A 26,069-nucleotide genomic window follows, 5' to 3' on the forward strand; every position below is an offset into this window, starting at 1 on the left:
CTTGAGGCAGCCATTATGTATTTAGTCTCCTCACATAGATCACTGATTCCGTTAACCCCATACGGATGGCCATCTCTCACGGATTATGGAGTTGAGATGACTGTTCTGTATATGCAGTACAACACGAGCATGTGCCAGTTATATTCTCGGGGCGCATGTTCCATTTAATAGCTTCCACTCCACCTGCGCCAACAGCTTCTCTGGTGAAGTCAGAGGGTATTCTGTTTCATGTGAATGTTGGGTAAGAACCCCATCTCTGAAAGGCTGAGGTAGCCCAGGGCATCAATTGATGCTTATAAAAACGAATCAATATGAAATAAACAGGGGGTAGCCTGTGTGTTTGCTGGTGCTGAGGTCACTGTGATGACACAAAGTAGCGCATATGTGGCCACATACTGAAACCTGACACTGCCAGCTGATATCACAGCCCTCCAAGGACTTATGGGTCAGTGTTATTCAGAGTAATCCCTTCATATTCATGTACACTATATACAAGGGCATCTTGGAGACATCTCTGTTCTAAGCTGCTTTAGTTGCAACCATCTAGCAGAGTCCCTGTCACATGGCTATTGACATTATAGTATACCTCAGAGGCTTATCCTCATACTCATTAAACCCTGTCTATAGGGAAGAGCTCAAAGGCAGCATGCTGAACATTTTGTATGATTAATGCAATTGATAGACTATTGCAGAGTTTGTAAATCAGCACTTTTCTTGGTCAGACCCCATCTGAAATAAAATGAAAAATTGCTAGAATTACTTGGCAGGAGTTATCATTTCGAGTTGAATGTGACTTGTAAGCAACTGCATTGAGCTTTAAATAGAGAACCTCAGGAAAAACATGTTGGCTTTAGATTCACTTGAATGATAAAACAAAGGGTTCGTTATGAGGGCAAGCTGCACAGATCTGGCTTGTATTTCCTTAAGTTGAGAAAGTTGTGGTATAATCTCACCAAGATCTTTCTGATTAAAAACTGTGAAATCTAAAATTAGAGCTAAATCATTCAGGAGTGATGTCAGGAAGCACTTGTTCAGAAAAAGTATATTAGACTGTGCACACTGGGGACAGTCCAAATTTTCAAGATTGAAATAGAATTTATTTTTGGGTAACAGTGTCATGGGAAATGGTGCAAAAGGAGTTTAGTTGATAAGGGGGCATGATTTGATTGAATGATGGGCTAGTCTCGAGGGGCTGATGGACTCCTCTTGTTGTAATGCTCCCGCAACCAGCAGAATATTGCAATATGACCTTAAACAGCAGTGCACCTTCTGAAACCTATTCACGGGGTCTCCGTAATCTGTTGCATATTATTTCCAATGCTAATGAAGCCTTAGCATATATCACTAAGATGAGAGGAGAGAGATTTATTAAATACATGAGGGGCAAATTTTTTACACAGAAGGTAGCTCATGTGTGGACTAGGAAGTGGTGGATGTGAGCACTATTACAACATTTAAAAGACATTTGGATAAGTACATGAATAGAAAAGGTTTGGAGTGATATGGGCCAGGCACAGGCAGATGGGACTAGTTTAGTTTGAGATTATACTTGGAATGGACTGGTTAGACTGAGGGGTCCGTTTCCTGCATGACTCCATGATTACACCAGATTATAGGCAGTTAAAGGTTGTTAAGTGGAGGCCTCAGAAAAATGCATTAATTGTTTGAACTGGAAAGTGATGAGACTCCCGATAGTACAACCCTTGAGCATTTCCACTTAAAAGCCTTCAGAATGAATTGTGTGTTGTAGGCTGGAGGTACAATACAGCAGAGTTGCAGTGTGAAGCTAGTACATATGAAACTCTGAGATGAAGATTCCTTACTCTCATGCTCCTTCAATGGTCACCAAAATAGATTTAATGTTACCTACACACCAAAGAGATTTTCCCTAACACTTTGACTATTTTACAAGCCTGTTGAACACAATTTCTTTTAAAAATGTTGGAACTAACAGTAAAAATAGGTCAAAGGAATGGTATAACTTGGCACAATGATTCTTCAGATGGGTACTTATGTCCTAAACTGATTTGAGCAGTTGCCAAAATATTTTATGGAACATGTCCAAACACACTAATATAAGCAGCCTCTGCATTAAGGTTATAATTATTTTTTGTTTCCTTATTGTGTAATACTAAAATACTCCCTGAAGAAAGAACATAAATAAAATCTGTTTTTGCTCAGAACTACAAAGTTTTAAGTTCAGTCTAGCTGGAGTTAGATAATTGGGTAATTTATGGATGTTAATATAAAGAATCATTGCTGAAAATTATACTGAAAGAACAAAAGTGTTGCATTCCTAAAGCACCTTTAGTGACTCTGTGAAGTTCCAAAGTATTTCCCAGCCATTGTGGTACATTTGAAGTGTAGACAACATGGCCATGTGGGAAATATGCAGCTGATTAGAGCTTATCACAAACAGAAAAATTGAAATGACCAAGTAATCTATGTTAATAATGTTGGTTAAGGGAGAAATAATGGCCAAGACACCTGAGAGAACAGATTTCTTTGAAGTAGTGCCATGGGATCCTTAGCATGAGGGGGCAGGTGGGCCTCAGTTCAACATCTCACCTGAAAGATGGAGCAGTGATCCCTTGGCCCTGGAATGAGCATATCAGAAGCATCACTTTGTATACACAATTGACTCATGGTTGAATGATTGATCACTGAGCACAGTAAGGGTGCTTAGCAGGGTGGAAACATGGTATTTTTGTTCATAAATGTCAAGAAAAAAATCAATTCAAAGCTTTAATATGAGCTGTCAGGTACTCAGGCCTGTGTGTTATGTCAGGTTTGAACTGGTTGATTTAATCCTTCAGTGAAAATTTTCAGCTGTAAGACAGTGTAGAATATAAGAACAAGGGAATAGCTTCAAGTGTCTTGGCTCATGCTTTATTAGATGATCACAATGTTATAACATTAACAGGTTAAAACAATAACTCAAAAATGTCTGACACCCACGGCAAAATTGGTAACCCTCACAAAACATGGAACAAAATATCTGATCAGGTCAAAATGTAAACCTTGGTTCTGTGGGTGGAAAGCACTTTGGAGCTGTGGCTGAAGGATCAAGTCCCCCTCCAGATATTTGGCTACCTAAACTAACCTGGCATTGAAGGGCTGTCTGAGTTGCTGTCTTTAGGAATGCATGTTAAATTGAAATTGAGTCCTGTCCCTTGGGTAAATGAAAGAACAATTTGCTGTTTGCAAATTGGCTGCAGTGTTGGGACCTTCTGTGAATGTAGCAGGTGCTATATAAATGAAAGCTCTTCATTTGAACTACACAGTTTCCATTCTCACTATGCATGATATTGCTGTGGCCATTAGTGAGTGAGAGTTAGGTATAACAATGAAATGAATTTATACTCATATACAATATTTTATGTTCATTATCAAGTGGAAAATAACTTATTTTCCTGAGTTTTAATCATTGCTGTACAGGATGCATTTTGATGGGACATCTGTGAACACCACGAAGGCTGTGCACTGCCTCGTTCCACAGCATTCTTTATTTCTTCTTGTTGACAGAATGTTAGTCCTGGCAGTGTCAGGTGGAATCTTTATCTAATCACCTCACATCGAATTTCCAGGACAAGAACAGCCCAATTGGCCCAACTAGTGTAAACTGATGTCTGTGCTCCACACAAGCCTCATGTCCCCCTGTCAGTGTACACTTCTATTTTATCCTCCTACACATACATCATCCAGTTTCCCTTTAAATACATTCATGACATCCCCTACAATTGATCTCTGTCATAATGAAGTCCAACATTCTCCATCTCCCTGGTAAAGACATTTCTCTTGAATTCCTTGCTGGAGTTGTTTTAGTGACTGACATTCTAGACAAGCCTACAAGGGGAGATATTTTCTATGTGTTTAAGAGACTGATATTCTTATGTTGAATTAGACAGCAATTGATTTTGAGATTTGCACATGCTTTATTGAAAATCTCCAGTTTAGAACAAACACCACTTGCCACATTTCTCATATGGATTCCCTCCTGTCCAGATGCCAGATTTCCCACCATGGAAGAAGCCAGCTCTTTTAAAATATACCAAATTGTAAACAAAAACTGTACAGCTGGGGCACCAAAACATTAATCGAATAACAAAGGAAAAACCATAAGGAGCTAAATCAAAATATCAACAGGAGGCAGAGAAGCCAGCTGTTAAATGCAACATCCAGTGGACATTGGCTTCTCTCAATTAGTTTTGGAGCTATTCTGGCTTACCCTTAAATGGACCTGCATTTCTACCGCTGACATTGTCCACCTGGTGAAATCCTCTAAATTTTTATTTAAAATATCCGACTGACTCGCCCTTTATCCTACTCTGCCTGAGCATATTCAACCCCCTCAATTCCTTTAATTCTTTACCATTTTTCCATGCTTCTACATGTGGCTATTATGTTGTGACATCATAGAATCATAGACCATTTGGGAGGTAAAAACAATGACTGCAGATGCTGGAAACCAGATTCTGGATTAGTGGTGCTGGAAGAGCACAGCAGTTCAGGCAGCATCCGAGGACAGGCAAAAGCCTGTCCTCTGATTTTGCCTGTCCTCGGATGCTGCCTGAACTGCTGTGCTCTTCCAGCACCACTAGTCCAGAATCATAGACCATTTGGCCCATCAAGCCCACATTGACCCTCAAAGCATCCCACCCAGACCACCCCTACCTGTAACCCTGCATTTCCCATGGCTAATCCACCTAGCCTGCAAATTCCTGGACAATATGTACAATTCAGTATAGCCAACCCACCTAACCTGCACACCTTTGGACTGTGGGAGGAAACCAGTGCACCCGGAGGAAACCCATGCAGACAATGGGAGAATGTACAATCGCCCGATGGTGGAATTGAACCCAAGTCCCTGTACGCTGTGAGGCAGCAGTACTAACCACTGTACGACTCACTCAGGTGTACCCTAAATTGGAGACTTAGGTTGTTTAAAGTGCTCCAGATGTTATCTAATCAAGGTTCAATTCTAATTAGCACAACCTCTCTGCCTTTCTCCCTCTGGAAATGAACCTCAGAGCCTGGGTCATTTGGACATGAAACTTTGAGTCTGTTTCTCTCTCCACAGATGCTGCCAGACTTGCTGAGTTTCTCCAGCAATTTCTGTTTTTTTTTGGCTCAGAGCTTGACCTGCATTTTATAAATTGGTCTTTAACTTACGGACCCTCCTTTCAATACTTGATGCATATCCTCGATTTGTGCCATTCTAACATTCATGCTTGTGTGATTTATGCTATTTTTTAGGACTTGCCTTAACGTTTATCCTTGAGAATAGCTTTAAGCCTGAATCTGGAGCTCGAGCGGGTGTGCCGAAGATTGGAATCTTGATCACTGATGGGAAGTCTCAGGATGATGTCCTTCCACCAGCCAAAAGTTTACGTGATGCTGGCATTGAGCTCTTTGCTATTGGTAGGTCTCTTGTGTAGCTATGGATTTCAACTGAGCACATTTGAGAAATGGTTAACTAGATTTGTACCCTTGTACTAAGACAGGCACTAAGGTTCCTGTGAATTTATTTTACAGATTACGCAATGGGATTTCTTAGTAAATGCTGTTTAGCGAGAAAGCTGTATAAGTTGAAACTTACCTGGCAAAATATTCAAGAGGCACTTAGAAACTACAGACTATCGCAAGGAATGACAAAAAGACAGCTTGCAATATGCCAAGCCCCTGTGTAAATGAGTGAAATGTAAAGTTATCCATTTTGGTAGGCAACAGTTTTAAAAAGTAAACTTTTTATTTGACTTATGAGAGATTGGAAAATGTTTAGCTTCAGAGGCACCTGGGCATTGTATATGAATCTGAGAAAGTCAACTTGCAGCAAGCAATGTAGAAGGTAACTGGTCCCTTAACGTTTGTTACCAAGGAGTTAGAGAATAAGAGTAAAGAAGTCTTATTACGATTATACAGGGCATGATGAATCCAGTGTTTTGGTCTCCTCATCTAAGAAAGGATATATTTGCTCTTGATGGAATGCAGCAAAACCTCACTAGATTGATTGTTGGAATAAGCGGACTGCACTGATATATCTATATTCTCCAGAGTTGAGAAGAAATATAAAGTTCTCAAAGGGCTTGACACGGTAGACGCTGGGAAAATATTTTTCCTGGCTGTGAAAGGGTTGGTCATTTATCAATAAGGTGAGAAATTGGTGAATCTTTGGAATTCTTTGCTTCAGGGGTCTGTGGATGCTCAGGCATCAAATATGTCTTAAGGCAGATGTTATTGACTTTTGGATACTAAAGAAGGTAAGGAATATAGACATTTTAGGAAGATGGAGCTAAGATATGATGATCGACTGTGGCTTTGTTAAATGGCAGAGAATGCTTTAAGGTCAAATAGCCTGGCCCAATTCTTACTTCTTATGTAAAGGCCATGCCATTCAGTGTAAGCCAATAGTGGAGGAAAATGAAGTTGTGCAATGTGGGAACTGTTACCTCAGCATGTATATTATCTGAGAAGCCCCTCTTTCTCTGGCTTGAATGCTGGCATAGCTTATTGACAGAAGGATTTCTGTGCTGCTAAGTATAGAACTCCACATCTGGTTTTTTGTGGTGCAGAGCAGTATCCTTGCCTTAAGACAAAGTTAAAAATCATATAACACCAGGTAATAGTCTAACAGGTTTATTTGGAATCACTAGCTTTCTAAGCGCTGCTCCTTTATCAGGTGGTTGTGGAGTATAGGATCATAAGACACAGAATTTATAGCAAAAGGGTTATAGTGTCATGGAGCTGTAATGATATATTAAAACAAATTTAGATTAAGTCTTTCATCTTTTAGAATGGGATATGCTAGTTTCAGTTCTTTAATATGTAAATCCCAGAGCTTCTTTTAAGTTACCTTCTCAAGATAGCTTTAGCTTTTCTAACAGTAAATGCCATCTCAGCTCAGACAATACCTTAAAAGTGTGAGGTTAAAGTCTGTCTGTATCCCAATGTTGAGTCTGACTGATTCTATTTCTAAACTGGGACTTACAGAATCTTATATGGATTTATACAGTTCTTTGAGCAAAATAAAATGCAATTCTACCAATACAAATTCATCCCATTAACTTATATGTGTGTGAGTGCAGGAGAGACAGAGTCAGTATGTGCATGTGAGTGTGTGTACATGTGTGTGTAACCTTAGTCAAGTAGGTGTGTGAGTCTGATGGGGTATAAACCTGTGAGAGGATGTGTGTGTGGTTGTGAGTACGGGGGGGAGGGGGGGGGTGTTGGGTGTTGGGGGGTGGGATGTATGTGTGTGCGTATGAGAGAGAGAGCTTGTGTATGAGAAGAGATTGTGTGTGTATATGCGTGTATGTATAGTGCAGTGGGGTCATGTGACATGTAGTGTGACATGACCCAAGGTCCCATGGGTACCAATCTTGGCCACTTTGCGTTGTTGCTTGACCCTATATTGCTTCTTGCTATTAATTTCATTTCATTTCTTGCCAAACAGGCAACTTACTCATCTGCTTGTCCTTTCAATTCTTGGATATTTAGTCACCAACTCTGATCCCCTTGCAATCACATCTCTGTGATACCCACAACATCGTCACTGTTAATTTCAATCAGCACTATGAACTCATTTACCTTGTTATGTATACTGCATGCAGTTAAATACAACATCATCAGTCCTCCATTGGCTGCTCCCTTCTCATAGTTGACCCTTTACCTAATGTGCATCAAGTTAGATTCCTGACCCTTTCCATACACTTTGTCCTATTTCTTGTTCTGCAAAATGTAATAATATCTCCTGAGCCTCTCCTCACTTTTAACTAGTTTAAAGTCCTAATGACCACTCTATTTTGCCATTGCACTGGATCCTAGAGTTGGAAGCCTGGGTTCAATAATAACATCTCTGAACAGGTTGATTAAAAAACATTTCTTTTAGAATTACACATTCTCTCAGAGTTTTACAATTCATACAATGAATTTTGAAAATGAGGACACTTGAAGGAAGAAAAATGACAGTTGATGCCATATCAACACCATTATCAATAGTGAATCATGCCAATTTCTTTGTTCAAGAATTTTTATTTTTTCCCTTAAACAATAGGTGTGAAAAATGCAGATGTGAATGAGCTAAAGGCAATCGCCTCTGAACCCGACGAGACACATGTCTACAATGTAGCTGACTTTAATATCATGAACACAATTATTGAGAGCCTTACTAAAACAGTGTGCTCACGTGTGGAAGAACAAGACAAAGAAATAAAAGGTATGATGCTGTATGTTTACACTAGGCCCCTCTTTCTCATCCACCTCTTTATTTTCTCTACCTCTCAGCTCAATACATTTTCCACAATTTATGCAACATGTGAATCAATGTACTGTTAGTTTTTCCTCTTAGAGGCAGCCTTTCGTAAGCAGAAAAGGCACTCAATATAAATTTTATCTTAGTGAGGTTTTTGAAAATTTGTTTTGCTTTTGAAAATTATTGGAATAGACGATAGACAGAATTCTTTTCAGCGGTTGAAGAAAATTATTGCATTAGTGTAAGGAGTAATGCATTTTGTATTAGATGTTGATCTGACTACATAACCCAAATTAAGTCACGAATCAGGGTTGACGTATTACACTAAGCCTAGGCGAATGGGAAAATTTGATGTCTTCCATTAAGAACGTTTAATGAAAGCTTAAAATTCCATGGATAAGTTTAGTTATACTGTTGTGAAGTACCCAATTTTTATATCAAAGAAGGATTGCTTAAACTTAGGTTCTTAAAAATGACGCCTGCTTAAGAGAAAATAATAATGGACCCAATTTTTAGATATTTGGGTGATTCCTGGGAATGGTGGTCAGAGTTATGTGATCAGAATGATGAGTAATGTAGGAAAAACCTGAGTTAACTGTTGCAAAGGAGAATACTAAGTAGTTGACAAAATCTGGAAAAGCAGGAAATGAAATATAGCAGGCAGGAAGTGAAATAATCTATATAAATGAAACCTCTCAAATAGGGTTGAACTTTTACTTAGGTCTAACTTCACGTGCCTTCAATAATACTGATTTTAAATAGTTGTAATTTACAAGTGAACTATCGTCTATTGCCAAACAACTATCATTAGTATGTTAACAGTACAAATATGACGTTCAGTTTCAAAACTGTGTAAAAATGCATTTGTAGATAATTTGGTCATTTTGGTGTCTACAACACACAGACAAAATCTCCCCCAATTGATACAAAGATGTATGGCTTTATTAATCTAAGGAGGGATATTCCTTCTATCTTTTCATCAAACTGTTCTGAATATTAAAGGTAAGAGACAGAGAGAAATGATTTCCACTAGGTAGAGAGTCCAAGACTTGGGGAAATAATCTAAAAATTAGCTTCGGGCCTTTCAGAAGTGAAGTTAGAAAAACATTTGCTTGACAAGTGGTCTAGAAATTTGGAACTGTCTACTGTAAATGCCAATTGGTACTAAATTTATTGTTAATTTTGCATTGAAGATTGGGGTAGATTGTTGTTAGCAAAATGGACTATGAGTCAAAGACAGGTATAAGAAATGAGGACACAGATTACCCATGGCATAATTGAATTGAGGGACAGACTGGCCTCATTCTGTTCTTAGTTAGCTAAGTTGGTCTTTTGATAACAATGTCAGTGCGTTTTCTGCAAATTTGTGATTCCAACCTAAAGCACCAGGTTTTTAATTTGTCGCTGAATCTTTAGAAGCAACTGGAAGTTTGAGCTCGAACCCAGTGGCACCTGCAAACCTTGTAATAACTGACGTAACAGCTCGGAGCTTCCGTGTCAGCTGGTCGCACGCACCTGGGAAAGTGGAAAAGTATCGTGTGGTTTATTACTCTACCACAGCAGGTCAGCCCGAAGAGGTACATCAGTGTTCATTCTAATCAAAAATAAATACATATAAAGTTTTACCAAACATCATTGCATGTATAAAAGCAAAATGCTACCGATGATTCTGAAGGAAAGGAGAGAAAGGTTTGGAAATACTCAACTGGTCAGGCATCATCTGTAGTGAGAACAACTGGGTTAACGGTCAGAAATTTCCCCTGGGCCTTGGGAATCTGACATCAGAGCCATATAAAGGCCCTGAGCCTAATCTTGCAGTCAAGGCACACCCTGGGGCAGAAGTCAAATTTTCTATCCCCTTGTTCATTGCCCTCCAACTTGGGATGACTGTCAGTTTCTGTGGCTGGAGGGTCCAAGGAGCAGATCTTGGCACTGTTTGGCCAACAGCCCCACCAGGAGAGATGGACAATACTGAGAGACAAAGGTGAACACAATGATAAGTCAGGATGGAGGGTACTGAAACCTTTTAAAATTTAAACAGGCCTACTGTTGCTATGGTGATCAGAGTGGAGGGCAAACCCTTTACAGGAATACTTCTGGCTGAGTCTCTGGCCTTTTCTTTTTCCCTGTGGCTTGGTCATTTGCCAAGGAAGTGAGACATCAATGGGTCTCTGGCCAGCCACTGGAAGACTGGTCCAAGTTGTTGTTGCCTACTTCTGAAATCATTTGGCAGTGGACACTGTTCTGATGCCAGGGAAATGCTAGTGATTTTTCTTCATAATAGCTGTAAGTGAGAACCTTAATTCTTTTCCAATTGGCTATTTACCTATGTGCAATGGGTTGTTGATTCCCACCTCTGGTTTTTATATTTTCCATCAGCCTGTCTGGACTTATGACACATCTCCATGGCTGACACAACTTGAGTCCAGACCTTCTGGTCCAGAGGTAGGGAATTTATTACCGGACCCAAGAAGCAGACATGTTAATGAGCACAGTCCCTTACCCATTCAGTATCAATTGCTCTTAATCATTAGAGCATTCACATATGCACACACCATTATTCACACACCATTGACTTGCACTTGCATGTTGGACCTTTCAGTACTCATTTTCAGGACACCAACATCATAAAAAAAGCACCAATTATAATTTTCATATTCCTGTTTTTGGAAATTGCTATTTGCAAATTGGCCGAAATTCCTACATTATAAGAAGAGCTACACTCTTGTTCAGATGTTGTGAAAGGTGCTGTAGAAGTGCAATTCTCTTTCTGTTAGTATAATTTTTCGCAACAGAGTGTAAGAGAACCTACTAGATGCAGAAACATTCTTTGTGCTAAAGCTCATAAATTATCTGGCTTTGAACTGATTCCAGCTAGCCTGTGTCATAACTAACTCTGAAAGATGAGAAATGCAAGTCCTTTTCTCTGTAGGTGGTTGTGGACGGAACAGAATCAACAGCTGTCATTCAGAATCTGATGTCCCTGACGGAGTATCAGCTCGCGGTATTTGCCATCTATGAGAAGGCAGCCAGTGAAGGTTTACGTGGGGTCGTCACCACATGTGAGTAGCATGCAGCTTAGTCCCAATCTTGTGGTTAAACTGGAGTATCCAAATTCTCCAGGAATGTCCCAGAGCATTCATGTCGAGAAGATTAATGTTCAAGACACTGCCAGAAAATTCAGTGAGATGTTAAAAATATCAATTGTTGCTTTCCATTTTCTTCATTTTATTTTATATTATTAATTAAAGTAATATCACAGGTGGGGAAATGCTATTTAACCAATGGGTTGTACGGTGGCTTATTATTAGCACTGCTGCCTCACAGCACCAGGGACCTGGGTTCGATTTCGGCCTCGGGTGACTGTCTGTGTGGAGTTTGCACATTCTCTCCTTGTCTGTGAGGGTTCCTCCCACAGTACAAAGATGTGCAGGCTCGGTGGATTGTCATGTCCCAGGATGTGCAGACTAGATGGATTAGTTGTGGTAAATGTACAGAGATTGGGTAGCAGATGTGAGTCAGGGTGGGATGCTGTTTGGAGGGGCAGTGCAGACCCGATGGGCTGAATGGCATCTATCTGCACTATAGGGATTCTCTGATTCTTAACAGGGACCAACATGGTTGAGGTGTGTCGTTATGTGATTACAGTGTCAAGGTTTGTGTCCAAAGCAGTCAATGACCCTGGCTTAAGCATCAACTCTGACATTTGTGATTTGAGAGCCAGTTGTGCTTGGAATGCAGACACATTGCAGAAAGCAAGTTGAAATGAAAAGTACAGACAGTGCAAAAGAATGGTTTTGCTGATGCTTGGAGGCGGGGATTTTGGCAGAATCCTTTGCAAGTAGAATCTGAAGCAAGAGCACAGTAAATGTTGAATAATGCTTTGTTGTATTGCTCTCTGTAGGTTCAGACAGAAGTTTATTAAATAGGATATAGTTTATCAACTTAGCTACCATTCCAGTCCAAGGCTTGCTTTAAGGTCAGGCTTATAATAACCTCTGATACCAAAAACTAGAGAATCAGGGGATTAATTCCACACAAGCTGTGAATAGAGATAAGTAGTGTGTGGGAGTTTGTTATGAGGCACTGTCTCACTTTATAATCGAATGGATTTTATTAAATTTGAGTCTTAAACTCTCCACCAGTAACTTAGTATTCACTGTGCCGAAGCTTTTGGTGAATGTGGATGGGTTTGGGGGTTGTGGGGATGTGGGGGTGCAGGGTTTGCACGTGGCAGTGGGTAGGTTCATAACCAGAGGCAACACCTTCTCCAGTGCCTACATGTCCCATTTATCATATGGTGACCAGAACTGCACAGCTCTCCAAGTGCAGGCTAACCAAGATTTGACACAGGTTAAGAAAATCTTCCCTAGTTTTCATTTCTACCTCTCTGGAAATAACGCCCGTGCTTGGTTGGCCTTCTTTAGGCCTCACTAACTTGTAGCTCCCCTTTAACTGACAGGAGTTAAGGTACAGCCATAATCTAACTGAATGACGGAACAGGCTCAAAGGGCTGAATGGCCTATTCCTACCCTGTGAACAGCCATTTGTCTCTCTTGTTCCAGTGGCGCTACCTGCAGCTGCGGATTTGGATATCTACGATGTGACTCACAGCAGCATGAGAGTCAAATGGGAACCTGCTCCGACTGCTACAGGTTACATGATCCTTTATGCTGCACTCACTGGGGGAGAGACAGCTGATGAAAAAGAGGTACACGTTTTCATTATCTGTTCAATGTTTAATCCAACTGGGCTGCTACCATCCAAACTGCGCAGATAATTGCATTTGCAATTTCACAAACACTTCACCAATTTTCTATTAAAAGAAGAATTCACACTTTTATCACCTAATATGGAAGATACAATGCAGTTCATTTACTAGCAGGAAGACATAATTTTCTAGGTCTTTTCAGTTTAATGAAGGGATGAGTTTGGACTCCTGAGAGGAGTTATCTGTTTAACAGGGAGTGTGCTGAACTATCAGAGGTCTTGGCGTTGGGTGAGAGGCTCTGTTTATCCTGTAAGTTGTAAATACAGGATTCCATGGCTGCTATTTTGAAGATGAGCAGTGGAAGCTTGTAGGGTTGTAGAGGAAAGAACAGTGGGAGTGGTATCAATTGGATAGCTCTTTCAAAGAGCTAGTACAGGCATGATGGACGAAGCAGCCGTTTCCTGTGCCATTTCATTCTGTGACTCTAGATCAGCCATGGGCTTCCAGGAATAAAGGTTGTAAATTCTTAAAATTGCCCTCGTCTGTTGAACTCAGTTTGTGGAACCTGTCTTTTATGTTAACAGTGATCTGATCAGAAATACGATTGAGAAATCAGCTTGTATTTTCCACTGTAGGTAAAAGTGGCCGATTCAATCACAGACGTAGAACTGGAGGGATTGACCCCAAACACTGAATATACAGTGACAGTGTATGCCTTGTATGGTGATGAAGCAAGTGACCCACTGACTGGACAAGAAACAACATGTAAGTCTTGCCAGTGCTTTTGCTAGTTTATATTCCTGCTTCATCTTTATGGGTTACATCAAGAAATGTGCATTTCATAAAATCATACAGCACAAAGTGGCCATTTGGCACATTACTTTAATCTGAGCAGTGTTTACTGAGTAATAGGTGAACTACCTTAGTGGCTGGTAATAGCTCCACACTCAAAATGACAGACCACTTTCTTTATGGTCTTTGTGGGGCTCTCGTTAATTGGGAATAGTATGTACAGTTCAGGGATTGCATCCTGTTTGGCACACAGTCTAAATTCTGGACATTCATGCTTATCTTTAGAAATTGAGGTTTGAGCTGTTATTATTTTTTGTTATCATGTCATAACAATTGTGGGGAGAGAATGGGATAGCAGTAATGTTACGAGACTAATAATAACAAGTCCAGGCTAATGTCCTGGGGACTCGGGTTTAACCTTACCATGGCAACCAATGGAATTTTCAATTCAGTTAATAAATCTAGACTACAAATTAATAATGACAACTATCATCAATTATAAAAACCCATTGGGCTGACTAATACCCTTGAACTGAAAATGTGTTGCTGGAAAAGCGCAGCAGGTCAGGCAGCATCCAGGGAACAGGAGAATCGACGTTTCGGGCATAAGCCCTTCTTCAGAATGAGGAAAGTTTGTCCAGCAGGCTAAGATAAAAGGTAGGGAGGAGGGACTTGGGGGAGGGGTGTCGGAAATGTGATAGGTGGAAAGAGGTCAAGGTGAGGGTGATAGGTCAGACTGGGGTGGGGGCGGAGAGGTCAGGAAGAGGATTGCAGGTTAGGAAGGCGGTGCTGAATTCGATGGATTTGACTGAGACAAGGTGGGGGGAGGGGGAATGAGGAAACTGGTGAAATCCGAGTTCATCCCTTGTGGTTGGAGGGTTCCTAGGCGGAAGATGAGGCGCTGTTCCTCCAGTCGTCGTTTTGTTGTGGTCTGGCGATGGAGGAGTCCAAAGACCTGCATATCCTTGGTGGAGTGGGAGGGGGAGTTGAAGTGTTGAGCCACAGGGTGGTTGGGTTGGTTGGTCCGGGTGTCCCAGAGGTGTTCTCTGAAACGCTCCGCAAGTAGCCGGCCTGTCTCCCCAATATAGAGGAGGCCACATCGGGTGCAGAGGATGCCCTTGAAGGAAATCTGCCATCCATATCTGGTCTGAGCTACACATGACTCCAGACCCACAGCTACATGGTTGATTAACTGCCTCCTAACGTTGCCGAGCAAGCTAATGAGGGATGGGCAACAAGTTCTGATCATGTCAGTGACAACCACATCTTATGGAACAGTGAAGAAACATAGCAAGGTGCTTCAAAAGAGCATTATCAGACAAATTCTGATGGTGAGCAACATAAGGAGATATTAGGACTAAAGCTTGACCAAAGAGATTGATTTTAAAGTATATCTTCGAGGAGGAAAGCAGAGGCATGGAAACATTTAAGGATAGGGATTCCAGAGCTTGGGTTTAGATAGTTGACTACATTGCTGCCAATGGTAGAGGAGAAATCTGGGATGTTTAGAGGTTAAAATTGTAGGAGTGCACATGCCTCAGAAGACTGTAGGGCTGGAGGACATTTCAGAGTTAGGGCAACAGCAATCCTGTGGAAATATTTGAAACTAAGGATTAGAATTTTCAAAGTGAATGTTTCCCTGTCTAGGAACACATGTAGGCCAGGGGCTAGGATTAGTAAAATGTTTATTTACAGATCATGTGTAATCTTATAAGATGCACATTATTTTCATTGTGGAAAACATGTAGTAAAAAAAAAAGATTTGCAAACTCTTTCTTACATTGTTTGTGAGTATACCTGAAAATAAATCTTTTTTAAAAAAATTTTCAGTGCCACACAGTCCTCCTCGAAACCTGGAATTCTCAGAAATCGGGCACAGCACTGCCAGGGTCACCTGGGAAGCAGCTTCAAAGAAAGTTAATGGATATCGAATCATGTACGTGAAAACCGACGGTGCAACAATAAACGAGGTACGTGCATGAATCATTTACTGAACGCATGGTTAATGGGGAGAATGAGAAGACAAATTTACTGTTAATATTCTTTAAAACTGCTGTTGTTTTGACTTGTTTTTTCCCCAAAGTTCCAAAACAATGCAACAGCATACAAAACAGTAATTGCTGCTCCTGGAATTCGAGGAAGTCACCTCCAACACCTAAAATACCTCAAAAAGGGGCAGCCTGTTACAGGACGGGAAAGGTTTCTGGCTGTAAAAGGCTGCTCCTTTTTTGATGTATTTTAGGTGTTGGAATTCCAGGAGCAGCAATTATTGTTTTATATGCTGGTGCATTGTTTTGGTTCTTCGGAGAAATAAAAAGTCAAAACAATGGCACTTTTAAAAGGGAGAGGAACAGAGAAAGGCAGCACATGGTGAGGTCAGTGCAGAAGAGAGATATAGTTTAGGTTAGATTACTTACAGATTACTTAGAGTGTGGAAACAGGCCCTTCAGCCCAACAAGTCCACACCGCCCCGCCGAAGCGCAACCCACCCATACCTCTACATTTACCCCTTACCTAACACTACAGGCAATTTAGCCTGGCCAATTCACCTGGCCTGCACATTTTTGGACTGTGGGAGGAAACTGGAGCACCCGGAGGAAACCCACGCAAACACGGGGAGAATGTGCAAACTTCACACAGTCAGTCGCCTGAGGCGGGAATTGAACCCAGGTCTCTGGCGCTGTGAGGCAGCAGTGCTAACCACTGTGCCACCATGATAGAGAGAACCCACATTGTTAACTGACACAGCAGTGAACCTGCGCAGTTACTGCCTTTGCTGTTGAATCATGTATCGCTGGACGTCAGAGTGCATCTGGGAAAATCAGTTAACAATGAAAGTCACAATTGATCTTGGAGGGACCTGTTTGGAGAGGTCACAGCACAGAAACAGATAAGTAAATAGTTTTAAGTATTGTCTTGGGCAGTCTGCAGTTGTGAACAGAGTGGGTTCTTTCTTGATTATATGTTTTATTGAGATATGTCTCTTGATTAAACTTAAAAAAAAGGCCATAAGTATTAAGTTAGCCTGGAGCAATGTTTTGTAGAGGAATAAGATGAGGCTATTTTCTAGGTGTGCAGATTGGAAAAAGCACAAATGGCTCTAAGTAGAGTGATATGCTCTTCTTGTTAGATGTGGGAGTTTAGGGAGAGTTTTCATGCTACTGAGGATTATATCTGCAAGAGATCGATTGTGTTTGAGGACTCTCTAGTCAGAGGCACAGACAGACATTTCTGTGGCCAGCAGCGAAAAATCAGTGGTTTGCTGCTTTCCTGGTGAATGGATAAAAGATGTCTCAGAGAGGGTGCAGAATGTTCTCAAGGGGGAGAGGGACCAACAGGAGGTCACTGTACACATTGGAACCAATGACATGGGAAGGGAAAAGGTTGAAATTCTGAAGGGAGAATACAGAGAGTCAGGCAGGAATTGAGAGTAGTAATATCTGGATTACTCCCGGTGCTATGACCTTTAGTGAGGGTAGGAATAGGAGGATAGAGCAGATGAATGCATGGCTGAGGAGCTGGCATATGGGAGAAGGATTTGGATCATTGGAATCTATTCTAGGGTAGAAGTGACCTGTACAAGAAGGACGGATTGCACCTACATTGCAAGGGGACTAATATACTGGCAGGGAGATTTGCTAGAGCCATGCGGGAGGATATAAACTAGTAAGGTGGGAGGGTGAGACCCAGGGAGATACTGAGGAAAGAGATCAATCTGAGACTGGTAAAGTTGAGAACATAAGCAAGTTATTCAGGGCAGGCAGTGACATAGCAGAGAACAAGGTAGGACTGATAAATTAAACTGCATTTATTTCAATGCAAGGGGCCTAACAGGGAAGGCAGATGAATTCAGGGCATGGTTAGGAACATAGGACTGGGATATCATAGCAATTACAGAAACATGGCTCAGGGATAGACAGGACTGGCAGCTTAATGTTCCAGAATACAAATGTTACAGGAAGGATAGAAAGGGAGGCAAGAAAAGAGGGGGAGTGGTGTTTTTGATAAGGGATAGCATTACAGCTGTACTGAGGGAAGATATTCCCAGAAGTTATTTAGGTGGAACTGAGAAATAAGAAAGGGATGATCACTTTATTGGGATTGTATTATAGACCCCTAATAGTCAGCGGGAAAATAAGAAACAAATTTGAAAGGAGATCTCAGTTATCTGTAAGAATAATAGGTGGTTATGGAAGGGGATTGTAACTTTCCAAACATAGACTGGGGCTGCCATAGTGTTAAGGGTTTAGATGGAGAGGAATTTAAGTGTGTGCAACAAAATTCTCTGATTCATTATGTGAATTTTCCTACTAAAGAAGGAGCAAAACCTGACTGACTCTTGGGAAATAAGGCAGGGCAAGTGACTGAGGTGTCAGTGGGGGAGCACTTTGGGGCCAGTGACCATAATTCTATTAGATTTAAAATAGTGATGGAAAAGGATAGACCAGATCTAAATGTTGAAGTTCTAAATTGGAGAAAAGCTAATTTTGACGGTATGAGACAAGAACTTTCAAAGGCTGATTGGGGGTAGATGTTCGCAGGTAAAGGGACGGCTGGAAAATGGGAAGCCTTCAAAAATGAGATAATGAGAGTCTAGAGACAGTATATCCCTGATAGGTTGAAGGGAAAGGCTGGTAGGTGTAGGGAATGCTGGATGACCAGACAAATTGAGGTTTTGGTTAAGAAAAAGAAAGAAGTATATGTAAGGTATAGACAGGATAGATCGAGTGAATCCTTAGAAGAGTATAAAGGCAGTAGGAGTATACTTAAGAAGGAAATCAGGAGGGCAAAAAGGGAACATGAGATAGCTTTGGCAAATAGGGTTAAGGAGAATCCAAAGAGTTTTTATAAATACATTAAGGACAAAAGGGTAACTAAGGAGAGAATAGGGCCCCTCAAAGATCAGCAAGGCGGCCTTTGTGTGGAGACCCAGAAGATGGGGCAGATACTAAATGAGTATTTTGCATCAGTGTTTACTGTGGAGAAGGACATGGAAGATATATAATGTGGGGAAATAGATGGTGACATCTTGAAAAATATCCGAATTACATAGGAGGAAGTGCTGGATGTCTTGAAACACATATAAGTGGATAACTCCCCAGGACCTGATCAGGTGTACCCTAGAACTCTGTGGGAAGCGAGGGAAGTGATTGCTGGGCCTCTTGCTGAGATATTTGTATCATCAATAGTCATAGGTGAAGTGCCGGAAGACTGGAGGTTGGCTAACATGCTGCCACTATTTAAGAAAGGTGGTAAGGACAAACCAGGGAACTATAGACCAGTGAGCCTGACGTCGGTGGTGGGCAAGTTGTTGGAGGGAATCCTGAGGGACAGGATGTACATGTATTTGGAAAGGCAAGGACTGATTAGGGATAGTCAACATGGCTTTGTCCATGGAAGATCATGTCTTACAAACTGGACTGAGATTATTGAAGAAGTAACAAAGAGGATTGATGAGGGCAGAGTCATGGACATGATCTATATGGACTTCAACAAGGCGTTCAACAGGGTTTCCCATGGGAGATTAGTTAGCAAGGTTAGATCTCATGGAATACAGAGAGAACTAGCCATTTGCATACAGAACTGGCTCAACGGTAGAAGACAGAGGGTGGTGGTGGAGGGTTGTTTTTCAGACTGGAGGCTTGTGACCAGTGGGTGCCACAAGGATCGGTGCTGGGTCCATTATTTTTCGTCATTTACATAAATGATTTGGATGTGAGCTTAAGAGGGATAATTAGTAAGTTTGCAGATGACATCAAAATTGGAGGTGTAGTGGACAGTGAAGAAGGTGACCTCGGATTACAATGGGATCTCGATCAGATGAGCCAATGGTTGAGGAGTGGCAGATGGAGTTTAATTTAGATAAATGGGAGGTGCTGCATTTTGGGAAAGCAAATCTTTGCAGGACTTAATGGTAAGGTCCTAGGGAATGTTGCTGAACAAAGTGACTTGGAGTGCAGGTTCATAGCTTCTTGAAAGTAGAGTTGCAGGTAGATAGGATAGTGAAGAAGGTGCCTGGTATGCTTTACTTTATTGATCAGAGTATTGAGTACAGCAGTTGGGAGGTTATATTGCCAGTGTACAGGACATTGTTTAGGCCACTGTTGGAATATTGTGTGCAATTCTCTTCTCCTTCCTATCGGAAAGATGTTGTGAAACGTGAAAGGGTTCAGAAAAGGTTTACAGGAATGTTGCCCGGGTTGGAGGATTTGAGCTATAGGAAAAGGTTGAATAGGCTGGGGCTATTTTCTCTGGAGCATTGAAGGCTGAGGGGTGACCTTACAGAGGTTTATAAAGTCATGAGGGGCATGGATAAGGTAAATAGACAAAGTCTTTTCCCTGAGGTGGGGGAGTGGGCATAGGTTTAGGGTGAGAGGAGAAGGATATAAAAGAGGGGTAACTTTTTCACGCAGAGGGTGGTGTGTGTGTGGAATGGGCTGCCAGAGGAAGTGGTGGAGGCTAATACAATTGCAACATTTAAAAGGCATCTGGATGGATATATGAATAGGAGGGGTATGGGCCAGTGCTGGCAGTTGGGACTAGATTGGGTTGGGATATCTGGTCGGCATGGACCGAAGGGTCTGTTTCTGTGCTATACATCTCTATGACTCTAAGACAGGCTGGGGAGGGGAATTAGTGACTCTGTTCCTGTGAACTACAAATTGGTGAAGAGGGCTACAAAGCTGTCTGTTTTGTTTGTATGATTGAAAAAATACCTAACTGGTTTATTCTTCTCTCTTTATGGCAGTGAAAGCGATACCTAGCTTGGGCCCATAAGTGACTCCAGTGTCTTAGTCAATGTGGTTGATTCCATCTAACCATAAGACATTGGAGCAGAAATTAAGCCATTTGGCCCATTGAGTCTGCTCCTCCATTCAATCACAGCTGATAGGTTTTTCAACCCCATTTTCCCACGTTCTCCCTATAACCTTTGATTCCCCCTGGCAAACAAGAACTTATCTATCTCTGATTTAAATATACTCAATGACCTGGCCTCCACAGCCCTTTGTGGTAATGAACTCCACAGATTCATTACTCTCTGGCTAAAGAAGTTTCTCCTTAGCTCCGTTCTAAAAGATCTTCCCATTAGTCAAAGGCTGTATCCTTGGGTCCTCGTCTCTCCTGCCAATGAAACCATCTTCCCAGTGTTTACTGTATCCAGGCTGTTCAATATTCTGTAAGTTTCAATCAGAATCCCCTTCTCCTTCTGCACTCCATCGAGCATTGTCCCAGAGTTCTCAAACACTCCTCGTATGCTCAAACTTTCATTCCTGGGATCATTCTTGTGAACCACTTCTGGACCCGCTCCAACGCCAATATATCCTTCCTGAGGTATGGGGCCAAAGATTGCTCACAATACTCTAAATTGGTCTGTCCAGAGACTTCTAAAGCATCAGGAGTACATCCCTGCTTTTATATTCTAGTCCTCTCGAGATAAATGAGAACATTCCTAACTACTGACTCAACCTGCAAGTTTACCTTAAGGGAATCCTGGACTCGGACTCCCAAAGCCCTTTGCACTGCAGATTTCTGAATTTTCTCCCCATTTAGAAAATAGTCCATGCCTCCATTCTCCCTACCAATGTGCATGACCTCACACTTACTCATTGTATTTCATCTGCCACGTCTTAGCCCATTCTCCTAACCTGTCTAAATCTTTCTGCAGCCTCTCTGCCTCCTCAATGCTACCTGCACCTCCACCTATCTTTGTATCATCTGTAAACCTAGCCAGAATGCCTTCAGTTCCTTCATCCAGATCATTAATGCATGAAGTGAAAAGTTGTGGTTCCAACACTGACCCTCGTGGACCACCACTGATCACCGGCTTCCATCCTGAGAAGGACCCTTTTATCACCATTCTCTGCCTTCTGCCAGACAGCCAAGCTTCTATCCATACTAGTACCTTGCCTCTAACACCATGGGCCCTTTTCTTACTCAGCAGCCTCCTGTGTGGCACTTTATCAAAGGCCTTTTGGAAGTCCAAATTGATAACATCCATTGGCTCTCCTTGGTCTAACCTGCTCGTTAACTCCTCAAAGAATTCTAATTCTTGAACACCCCTCATGAACGTTTCTTTGTTGAATGGTGATAAATGCTGGCCAAATCTGTACCACTCATGTCCCGAGAAAATGCTTTTTGAAAAAAAATGTAGTGGTCATATTTTGCAAGTTTAATACAATACCTTGGCATTTTGTCAGTTGTACAAGGTAATGACTCTGAAAGGGTTAATGTTGAAATTGCAATGAGCTCCACCCAATCTGATGACATCATACAGTTTGGGGTGTGGTAAAGAGGAGTCTGAGGATCCTGAGGGAACAGATATGTCATCATTCTCTCCTAATTGTCTTCAATATTACGTGTAACTAGCCAACGTCACCTCTATGTATTGATATTATGCAATAAACTCCTCTTATTAAGACTTGCTAGTTGACCAGCCTCTACCACAGTTAGCTAGTAAGCCCTTAGTCCCAGTCCAGAAAAGAAGATTTATGGTCTTGAGGCACAGATGTAGTGTTTCAACCAGATACAAGGCCCACTGCCCTGGAGGTGTCACAACATATCTGAATCAGGTTGATTGAAATAGTTGAGAAAGAAAATTGGTCCAGTTATCTGGTAGTGGTAGGTCTTGTGTATAACAACCTTTCGTCTCCCTGCAGCTCAAAGATGAATCATCTGTGAGCCTGTCTGAGCAAGCTGGGAATAGTTCTGTAGGCCCACCTCATCACTTTCCAATGTTGCTGTAGTAGCCACCTTATAAGGGTACATGACTAGATCACAGGAATAAACCCTTTAGCTTCAGTATGTCGTTGTGATTTACATTGAGGCATTGTAAACACCCCCACCCCGTGACTTAACAGAGGATGAAGGATGATCCAATGTTGAAACTGTGGCAAGTCTGCACAAACCACAGAGCATTCCCACAACCATTACTACTAAGAACTTTCTCTGAATGGCCTCTGTTCACTTAATGACACCAGTAACCCCAATAACCAACTTGTGGCACTGAAAGAAAAGTCAGATTTTCAAACTTGCTCTACAAAGGAATACAGAAATCCTTGAAACAGTGCAATAAAGAGATTGGGCTTACAATAACTAAGTGAATTGAAAAGCTTGGAGAAAATAATGAATTTATATAAAATGAACAGCGCATAAACAGGCCATTCAGCCTAACTGGCTCATGCAAGTACTTATGCTGCACATAAAGCCTCCTCTTAATATGTTTCATCCCACACTGTCAGTATATTCTTCAATTCATTTCTCCATCATGTGCCTTTCTAGCTTCCCCATAAATGTATTTATATTATTCATGACAACACTTCTTTGGTAGAAAGATCCATATTCTTACCACTCCTGAGGTAAGGAAGTTTCTCTCAAATTCCCTGTTGGATTTATTGATAACTATGTTATATCCATGGCCTCCCTAGGATGAAGTTGAAGGGTCAACGACAATTTTCTTAAGTAACCTGACATCGCTTACAGAATATACAGTTGCTGTTTTCTCCGTTTACGATGAGGGGCAGTCAGATCCTCTCACAGGCAGTTTTACCACAAGTAAGCAAACATCTTCTCAGCGAACATTGTTGCTCCGGCTCTCGTTCACATTGTATTGTAAGTTAATGGTTTAATAGAAAACATTGCTGCTACAGAATGCACTTCATATGTTCATATTTTTGCTACTCTTTTGTTTTAATCCTTGTCCACTGCAGAGAAAGTTCCAAAGCCCTTGGACTTAACAATCAGCGATGTTTCTACAGATGAGTTCAAAGTTAGTTGGAAGCATTCTGCTGATGACGTTACTTTATATCGATTGGCTTGCACCCCCCTGAGTGGGGAGGAGGCGAAAGAGGTAAGGCACAATTCACCTCGAAGCAGAAATGGTGTAGGAATTAAATCTGAAATTAGATCTGATCATTCTGTGCAACTCTGAATCTTTGAATTCATGCAGTCACAATTTATGAATGATTTTAAAAACTCAACAAAATCTTCCTCTAGGTATTTATTGTAGCAAAGTTATAAATCCATTGTGTTGTGATGACATTCATGATTTAGCTCTACCCAATGAACAAGGAACATTTCATCCTTGTGTCTTCTGGAAAGCACCAAAGCAAATACATCACGGCCAAACTGGTCAGAGGAGGTATTCTTCTGAATTGTCACATGAAGTCGAATTTTGTGAATAATATAAATGTAATTTTAAACACACAAAAAACAGAAAGTGCTGGAGAAACTCAGCAGGTCTCGCAGCATCTGTGCAGAGAAAACAGAGTTAATGTTTCGAGTTTTGTGACTGATCTTTGGAACAGTTCTGAGTTCTGACGAAGGGTCACTGAACTTGAAACTTTAACTCTGTTTTCTTTCCAAAGATGCTGCCAGACCAGCTGAGTTTCTCCAGCAATTTTTGTTTGTGAGTTTCAGATCTACAGCATCTGCAGTTTTGTTTTATTTTATTATATCATTACATTGAATTCTTGTCTCTTATTTTTAATTGAACATTTGAAATATTTCTACTCCATCTTTTAATGATCCCATGGATGTAGATATCCAATTAGGTAATTGGGTCATTTCATAGTTTTCACTCCTGTTCAAACAACAAAATAAATCCAAATAATGCTGAATTACCTCTTCTCAAGCAGATTTATGATTTTAGAAGGATTTCTAATGTTTAGAATTTATTGGAAAGAGTTCTCCTGAATTCTTTAGTGAATCTGATTTGCAATCCTCTTTAGGTAGGAGACTTTAGCTACACTCTTTCCTGTGACTGGTGAACTGTGGTCCATTGGGTAGCACTCCTACTTCTGAGTGAAAAGGTTTTGAGTTCAAGTCTTGCTTCTAAAGACTTGACTGTGAAATCTAAGCCAACTCTTCAATGCAATACTTTGTAGAGTATTGTTGTAGGTGCTGTATTTTGGATGGAATGTTAAACAAAATTCTGTCTCCTCTCTGACAATTTGAAGCAGAACAGGAGGTTTCTCCCCAGTGTTCTGGTCAATAATTATCCACAATCCAAGTCTCTAAAACCTTCACATTGCTAATTGAGGAACTTAGCTCTTGCATTTCCAACTCTAATAATTTCCTGCACTTAACATTGACTGCACTTCCAAAAGCACATAGTTGGTTGTGAAGTACTTTGGAGCATTCTGAGATACTGATAGATTCAAGAAGAAATGCAAATTCATCCTTTCATAAACAGATTTAGGAAGATATTCCCAGTTCCGGACATTCTCAAACTATGAATATTGGGGAGGGTAATCTTGACTTTGTGTGATAATGTCACATAAGAGCAGCAAGGGCACAGAATAGACTCTGGATGTCCACTGTAGCTCGGCAGCAACACAACTGATGGAGCTGGTTGGTTTCTAAAGTACATTGATGCTAAACTGGGTCTGCGGCAGGTGGTGAGGAAAGAGGAGAAAGCATACTTAATCTCATTTTTACTAATTTGCATCTGTCAACGTTAGTGTCATTAAGAGTGACCACAGCACAGTCCTTTTGTAGATCACCCTCCATTGTGTTGTGTGGCATCATCACCGTGCAGACTTTGAACAGATCTAGCAACTCAAGAAGGGGCATCCATAAGGCGCTGCAAAATTGGACTCCAGCACATTCTGCAATGTCATGACTTGGCATAACCCCCACTCAGCCATTACCTTCAAGCCAGGGGATCAACCCTGGTTCAATGGAGAATGTAGGAGGGCATGCCAGGAGCAGCACCAGGCATACCTGAAGATGAGGTGTGAAACTGCCTAACAGGACTAGATTAGATTAGATTAGATTACATTACATTACAGTGTGGAAACAGGCCCTTCGGCCCAACAAGTCCACACCGACCCGCCGAAGCGAAACCCACCCATACCCCTACATTTACCCCTTACCTAACACTACGGGCAATTTAGCATGGCCAATTCACCTGACCCTGCACATCTTTTGGACTGTGGGAGGAAACCGGAGCACCCGGAGGAAACCCACGCAGACACGGGGAGAACGTGCAAACTCCACACAGTCAGTCGCCTGAGGCGGGAATTGAACCCGGGTCTCAGGCGCTGTGAGGCAGCAGTGCTAACCACTGTGCCACCGTGCCGCCCACAACTTGCGTGCCAAACAGCATAAGTAGCAAGTGATAGAGTTAGGCAATTCCACAACCAATAGATCACTAAGCTCTTCAGTCTGGCCACATCCAGTCATGAATGAGGGTTGACAAATACGCAACTCACTGGGGGCGGAGGCTTGACAAATATCCCCTTAGTCAGTGATGGAAGAGCTCAAACCATCAATGCAAAAGACAATGCTGAAGCATTTGCAGCAACCTTCAGTCAG

At 41.4% G+C, this 26,069-nt stretch overlaps 1 protein-coding gene across 6 annotated transcripts in view; it reads left to right on the forward strand.

Moving 5' to 3' along the window:
• The window catches only part of col14a1a (collagen, type XIV, alpha 1a), a 225,792-nt gene that overhangs the window by 82,829 nt on the left and 116,894 nt on the right, over window positions 1-26,069 (forward strand). For all 6 annotated transcript variants that reach the window (XM_043688687.2, XM_043688688.2, XM_043688690.2 and 3 more), the window contains exons 8-16: window positions 5,257-5,421; window positions 8,054-8,215; window positions 9,668-9,828; window positions 11,184-11,313; window positions 12,817-12,962; window positions 13,598-13,727; window positions 15,585-15,724; window positions 23,180-23,306; window positions 23,462-23,601. In XM_043688687.2, coding sequence (XP_043544622.2) covers window positions 5,257-5,421; window positions 8,054-8,215; window positions 9,668-9,828; window positions 11,184-11,313; window positions 12,817-12,962; window positions 13,598-13,727; window positions 15,585-15,724; window positions 23,180-23,306; window positions 23,462-23,601 — 1,301 coding nt within the window. The remainder of the gene's footprint in view (window positions 1-5,256; window positions 5,422-8,053; window positions 8,216-9,667; window positions 9,829-11,183; window positions 11,314-12,816; window positions 12,963-13,597; window positions 13,728-15,584; window positions 15,725-23,179; window positions 23,307-23,461; window positions 23,602-26,069) is intronic.

This window comes from Chiloscyllium plagiosum, unplaced genomic scaffold (genome assembly GCF_037043375.1).
Source record: "Chiloscyllium plagiosum isolate Xiang-an unplaced genomic scaffold, Cpla_swu_hap1 HiC_scaffold_4, whole genome shotgun sequence".
Classification (NCBI taxonomy): domain Eukaryota; kingdom Metazoa; phylum Chordata; class Chondrichthyes; order Orectolobiformes; family Hemiscylliidae; genus Chiloscyllium; species Chiloscyllium plagiosum.